The sequence below is a fragment of the Tupaia chinensis genome, unplaced genomic scaffold (assembly GCF_000334495.1).
Source record: "Tupaia chinensis unplaced genomic scaffold, TupChi_1.0 Scaffold000671_1, whole genome shotgun sequence".
NCBI classification, from domain to species: Eukaryota; Metazoa; Chordata; class Mammalia; order Scandentia; family Tupaiidae; genus Tupaia; species Tupaia belangeri.
Window position 1 is genome coordinate 4044618 of NW_006160193.1, and position 6828 is coordinate 4051445.

The 6828-nt window shown below is 59.3% G+C and overlaps 1 protein-coding gene across 1 annotated transcript in view; it reads right to left on the reverse strand.

The window, feature by feature from the left end:
- DEGS2 (delta 4-desaturase, sphingolipid 2) overlaps positions 1-4006 on the reverse strand; it is a 21084-nt gene extending 17078 nt beyond the window's left edge. Inside the window, exon 1 of the mRNA XM_006159981.3 lies at positions 3496-4006. Within this exon, the coding sequence (XP_006160043.1) occupies positions 3496-3577 (82 nt within the window). The 5' untranslated portion in view covers positions 3578-4006. The remainder of the gene's footprint in view (positions 1-3495) is intronic.
- Between the last annotated feature and the right edge of the window lie 2822 nt (positions 4007-6828).

The window sequence follows — 6828 nt, forward strand, 5'->3', positions numbered from 1 at the left end:
GGCCACCTGCAGCCCCTGGAGCTGGGCATCTCTGTGGCTGGGTGACAGCAGCCCCAACTCCCCGTGAGGCTTCGGCCAGTCCTGCCATGGCTTTTCCTGCCTGCAACTGAGACTCCTACCAGGACTTTCCCTAAGCAAATAATCCAGCGACGGCCAGGAGTCTTCCTGGCTTCGCCCTTTTGTTTCTCTTTGATTATTTGTGTGTGTGTGTGTGTGTGTGTGTGCGTGTGTGCGTGCTTGCTTTCATAATTTAAAAAAAATTACAAAGCTATTTGTTTTTTTAAAACTATCCAAAGCCTGCTTTTGATTGCACCGGCCACGCCTGACTCGATTCTGATGTGCGGAGTCTGGCTGGCTGCACTCTTGCCCTCCCAGGGCCGGCCCTCTGTGCCTGGCTGTGAGGCACTGTTCTTAGAGGTTGCCATGGGTCCTTATTTTCCTGGGACGCTGTACCGTGGGGAACGGGTCCCCGTCCCAGCAGGAGCTGAACATGAACTTTGGCCCGATGTGGAGAGAAACTGGAGCCAGCTCAGCCAGCACTTCCTGGGTTCTGAGAAGATTAGGATCTTTATTGAGCATCCACAGGCCCGGCTCCAGCTGCACAGCCAGTGAGGCGGGAGTCAGGCAGCACCAGCCTGAGCTGTGGCCTCCGAGCGGAGTGGCCTGAGCCTCCCGCTGCTGCCTCCTCACTAAGACTGGCATCTCCATGGTGGATTCTCCGGCCCCTATTCCCACAGGGGCCAGGAAAGCAGAGATGGAAGGGCCTTCCCTGTCCTCGGGGACGACAGGCCTGTCTGGGATCATCAGTAAATGTCATCACAGATGACAGTCACCCAGGCGTAGGCCAAGCGCCTGACACATTCCTGCATCGAAGTGCTCGGCTCCCTCCACGGGAGGTCAGCTCCCAAGCCCCCGTAGCCTCAGCCGTTTCCTGATGGCCGTGGCTCGTGGGTGCTGGCCTTATTGCCATTCTCGCCCTCTGCCCCAGACACAGACAGCACGGTGGGAGCCACCGTGGGGAACCTGCAGGAGGGCCTCGCCAGAAGGGCTCCTGCAGGAGGTGGAGCCCAGCCATGCTGGGCAGAGGTCGAGCCAGTAAGAGCAGAGCAGGGAGGAAGGAGTGCAGCTTGTACGAATGCTGGGAACTCAGCTGGCACATTCCGAGTTCGCTCGCTCAAAATCCGACAGTGAGCAGGAAGCCACAGCCCCGATGGAGCAGAGGCTGAGCCGAGGTCCCCGCTGGGCAGCACCGAGGACCTGGGTTTCGGGAAGCCTCCTGGTTGGTCTCGGGGACTATGGTTTCTGTCTTTTTTCTTTCTTTCCTTCTTTTTAGCTCCTGCTACATGGTTTGTGTGGTCACCTGAGACAGGGAAAGTGAGAAATCCCCCCTCAAGAGGGACGGCCTCACTGCACCCCCTCTTCTCAGGCTTCTGGGTCTGCTGCACACATGCCCAGCGTGTTTTTCCAGTCACTAGGTCTGGGACTCGAACCACACAGTGACATGTGGGATCCCGCACTTAACCACCATGGCACCAACCGGAGGGTTCTTTCTCTAGAGAGCCCCCTTCCCCATGTCTGGGCACCTTCCTCTCTGACACGTCATTTCAGCCCCACGCCCACTCTGCGGACCAGGCGACTCCCTGCATTGCAGACTGCAAAGGACCTGCCCCCGGGTCCGGACCCTCCAGGCAGCTCAGGGTGGGCCCGGCTCCTCGTCTGTGGACAGAGCTCCCGCGGGCCAGGACTCTGGCTGCCATTTGCCCCAGCCTTCCCCGCCTGGGCCGGGTGCCTATGAGTCCCCTGACAGGAGGGCCCATTTGCATTTCCGTCCCTTTCCTGGCCCTGTGCCAAAGCATTCTGAGTTGGGAAGGTTTAAAAGCCAATCGGGGCTGGCAGGTGGTGTGGTGGTTAAGGGCACTGGACGCCCACATGGCCGACCACAGTTTGCATCCTGGACCTGGCAGCTTGCTTTCTCTCTTTCCTTTTCTCTCTCTCGATGTCTTTCTCTGGTCGAATTAAATAATAGTAGTGGGAACCAGCAGTTAGTGTAATGGCTCTAAAAAAAAAAAAAAAAAGTCTTAGGGTTGGACCCACTCCAAGGCCTGACGTTAGTTGGGACAGCCAGATCGCACACGGCCAGCCACACGGTTCACGTCCCTGACCTGGCAGTTTGAGAAGCATGCCAGGCACATGTACATGCACGCCAAATCCCCACAAGGGGAAAGATGGGGGGGCGGGGACCACTGTGTGACCATTCCTCAGGAGCCTTCTCCTCTCCCTCGGTTTCTGTCTCTCTCTAGCCATCCCATGCACCCTCTAGCAAAAATAACTGTTTAACTGAAATGTAAAAAACTAAGTTGTAAGACAGATATTTCCATAGTCTCACGATGGGGCAGGAGGACACTAAAGTTAAAAAAATAAAAAGGAGAAAAAGGCCCATCAATTCAACTGTATTAAAATAAATAAGCAAAGCTTCTGTGATGCAAAAAAGCTATGAGAGGAGGAAATATTTGCAACATGTAGGACAGAATAGGGGGAAAACCCACCTATTCGAGGAGCAGGACAAACACAACTGGCAGACGGACCCCAGAGAAGAAGGAAATAACGAAGCCGGCCGGGTACGATTGGACACCAGTCAACAAGTAAATGCAAACAGAACCCACAGGGAACAGCCCGGTCCTGCCCAGTTGACTGTACACAGAAGAAGCAGGTGCGCCGGCGGCCAGTGTGGGCAAAGGCGTGGGAAACCGGGAACATGGGGGTGGGGGCCGCCTGCCACTGTGGGGACGATTTGGCGACACCTAGTACAAGCTGCTCTCGACGGCTGTGCCCTGCAGCCCTGCAAGGCCGAGGAAGTGACTGGGTGGGCTGGATGGGCTGGATTGGCTGCGGGCAGGGAATTCCCAGGACCGTGCTCCGAGAACCGCCTTGCAGAGGGCTCCCGACAAAGGGCGGCCTCGGGCTTGAAGCGACGCGGTAGAGCAGACGGCGTCTCGGGTACAAACTTTGTCAAAGAGAAACGCGTCTGGGCGCCTGCCGCCTCCAGCGCTCATTCCGCGCGAGCTCCAGAGCTCCGGCACGCGGGGTGGGTTCGGCGCCCTGGCTCGCAGCGGGCGCCGGGAGGACGCGGGCGGAGCTGCCTCCGCGCCCCCTGGGGCCGCTCTCGGGGCGGTCCGGATGCCCAGAGTTCGCCCCTGGCCCCGGGAGCGGCCTGCGTCCCACTGGCGGGGTGGGGCAGAGCAGCCGAGACGCGCTCCCCAGCGCGGGACCCCGGCTCGGGTCCTCGGCTCCATTGGGCTCCAAGGGCCAAGGCAGAGCCGCGAGAGGAGTTTCAGACCCGGGATGGGGGCCCTCGCAGAGCCCTGGCGCGGGGATGTGGGGTGCCCGCTGCCACCCAGGCCGGAGTAGGAGCGACCCTCTGTGCTCGGGCTGGTCCGCGCCGGACTCGGGGTCCTGGGGGCGCCCTCTCCGGCTCACCCCACGCCCCACACTCACCGAGCATCTCCTTGCGCCGCTGCGTGTGCGGCTGGTCAGTGTAGACCCACTCGAAGTCGCTGCGGCCCGCACTGTTGCCCATGGCGGGGCCGGGAGCGCGGCACGGAGCGCGCGGGGCACTGCTCGGCTCAGCTCCACCCTGCGTGGCGCCCGCGCCCAGCGGGACTAGTTCGGGTCTCCTGGGCGGAGCCAGCGGCCGGGGCGGGGCCAGGTGCGCCCCGGGGGCCACTAGACCTAGGGCGGGGCCACCTCGGGTCAGGCGGAGGCTGTGGTCCAGGTCTGGGGCGGTCGCGAAGGCTACCGGGATGGAAGATGGGGCTGTTAGTGCACCCCGCGGGACCGCAGTGGCGGCGCTTCCCGCTCCGCCTCCCCGCCCGGATGCCGGAGGCCTGGCACCTGCGCCGACCGTGGGTTCGCCGTTCTCTCCGTCCAGCTCGCCAGCGGAGGCAGTCCCACGCCTGGCGGCTGAGCGTCAGTTCTCTCCGCGGCCCAGCGACGTACGGACTCCTCCGGCTCCTGCCTCCTCTGCCCCACCCGCGGCGCGCGAGGGCGTCGGGGCGGACAGAGTGTGTGCATGCGACGGTGCCCGTATCCAGAGGGTGCTGGCGAGGCAGCTCTCCCTCTCCCAGCGTCTTTCCGGCAGCCACGCAGAGGGGGATGATGTGCCAACGACCTCACAGAGGTGACTCAGACCCTTCCCTGCCTTCAGGAAACTTGAGGTCCCGATGGGGACAGATCCTGAAGTGGCTGTTATGGTTCAGAGTGCTGCGTGTCACAACCTGAGTGGGCCCTGGGGCAGCTAGGGTCCAGGGCACGCACTTCTGTGTGGCCTAGAGGAGTGGGCGCTCACAGCCGGAAGGGAAGGGCATTTGTGCAGAGGAACCAGCAGCTACCAACACTCAGAAGCCAAGAAGAACCAGACTGCGTGGCAATGAGGAGTGGGGTTTGGGGGGCTAGTTACAGGGCACCCCATCCTCCGCTCCTCAGACAGTCCCTCTCCCACTCCTGTGGACCACCTGGTGCACCTGAGGACCAGCACCCGGCCTCCCGTGGGGCACCTGGCACTGCCATCTCGAGGTTGCACAGGCCTCAGAGCTGTGTGGGGCTCCTCCTCTGCTCCTGAAGTCCACCGCCCAGGAGCCGGTGCCCAGGACAGGCATCCCCCGGCCCAGGGCCCATGGCACCCCGGCAGGAACTAGGAAGGAAGGCATGAGCCGCCAGCCTCTGAGTCAGCCATGGGAAACTGGGTGGACACCCTATTTCTCACCCAGTGTTGCCACCATCTCTGACAGCACCCGACAGGGCCACCCAGCCGCGTCTGCGCATCTCCAGTGACAGGAAACTCATTGTTCCTATTGCCTACTCCACTCCAGGCCAGAGAGCCTTCAGAAGTTGCAACAGCCATGACTTTGCCGATGGGGAAACCAAGACCTGAGATGAGCAAGGCCTTACATAAAGCACCCAGGACGGGACCAGCCCTGACCTGAGCTGGGAGAGCCTCCAGAACCCGAGCATTGGCCCAGGTTGGACTCAGGGAGGTCTGCTGTCCTGACGCGCGTCCCTGGGACCGAGCTTCGTCTTCTGGGCCACCACAAGCCTGCCCGCTCCCTCGGTCCCAGGACAGGGCTCCAAAACCCTCACCCAAACTCTAGCCCAGGAACCTCCTGTGCAGAGGAAGCCGGCCCAATACCTTCATTTCCCAGAGGAGGAAACTGAAGCCTAAGAGAGGAGGTGTCACACGACTCGATCGAGTCCTGGGAGTGGGCGGGAAGATCGAGGTATGCGGCCCCCAACCTGGACCTCATTAAGTCAGGCCCTGGTCCCTGAAGGCTAAGTCACACAAGAGCCGTGTCAGGACAAGGACCTTCCAGGAGCGTGTGCGGCAGCCTCTCCCACCGCCCTGGTCCTAGAAACAAGAAAACTCATGTTCGTGTGTAATGTGTGGGATCTTGGATGGGTCCTGGCACAGGAAGAGGACATTCCATAAAAATTAAGGAGACCAGGAGTCAGCAGGTGGCGTGGCGGTTAAGGTGCTGGACTCCCACGTGGCCGCCACAGTCAGAGTCCCAGATCTGGCGGCCTGCCTTCTCAGTCTCCCCCCACGCCGTCTCTCTCTGGTCAAATTGAAGAATAATAATAAATTAAATTAAATCATTCTTTTTAAAAAAAGGAGGCCTGGGGGCCAGTCCCACAGCCTAGTGAATAAGGGAATGATTTGAATTCCATGTGGCTGGTTTAAATTCAAGCCCCAGCAGCATGAAAACACGTGTGTGTGTGTGCCCCAAATCCTAACGAGATGGAAAAATGGGGCGAGGGGATCAGTGTGACCATGCCCCACGGAATGCTCCCCCGCCCCCATCTCTGCCTAGTACACGTGACCTCTGGTAATTAAAAACAAAAGGAACCCTGAATAACGTATGAATTCAGTAATAACGTATGAACATCGCTTCATTAATAACAAATGCGCTGCACTATTATGAAATATTAAAATGAAGGAAACTGGATGTGAGAGAGGGTGTGAGCTTCCCACACATGTCCGCAATTTTCCTGCAAGCCTACACTGTCTGAACGGCCACCTTTCATCGCTGGATGATGATGTAACAGTAACCCACAAAGCCCCCTAGGCCGGCCCACCCGGGGGGCTTCCAGGCTCACACCTGCCTGCTCCCCGACACGCTGGCATGCAGAGCCTGCCCTCTGGGCTGCCAGGAGCCAAGGGGCCACACGGCACTGGAAGGGCGCACTCCCTTCTCTGGTTTTCTCTCCCATTTACAGAAGAAATAAATACAGAAACTTTGAAAGATGAAGTTTGGGACCTATGTAAATGTGTATATGTAGATGTGTATGAATCAGATACATGGAACCATGTGAATGCATATGTATATGTCTGTGCGTATGCACCATATATGAGATATGTGGGGGGTGTATCATACATGTGAGATATACATGTGTGTCTCACATGTGTGAGCTATGTGTGTGTCTCATGTGTGTGAGATATGCACGTGTATATATATGCATGTGTGGGACTTACACACACAGATGCGTGCACACATACACCACTGGCTAAGTCCCTGACAGTATTTGCTAAACGGGGACTCTTGTGGGCTGGCAACTGAGAGGAGCGTCCAGGGACGGCCGGCACCCCTCCACACACCCAATTGCTCTGGACTGAGCAGCAGCCCTGGGCAGGGGTGCTCCCTGGCCCTCAGGAGGCCCCAGTGGCCTGCTGTGGTCAGCACGCTCTGGTGTGTGGCTGCCCGGCAGAAGGTCTGCAGCACACAGGCCAGGATGCATCCCGCACAGCCCCTCCCACCTGAGTCCAACAGCCCATAA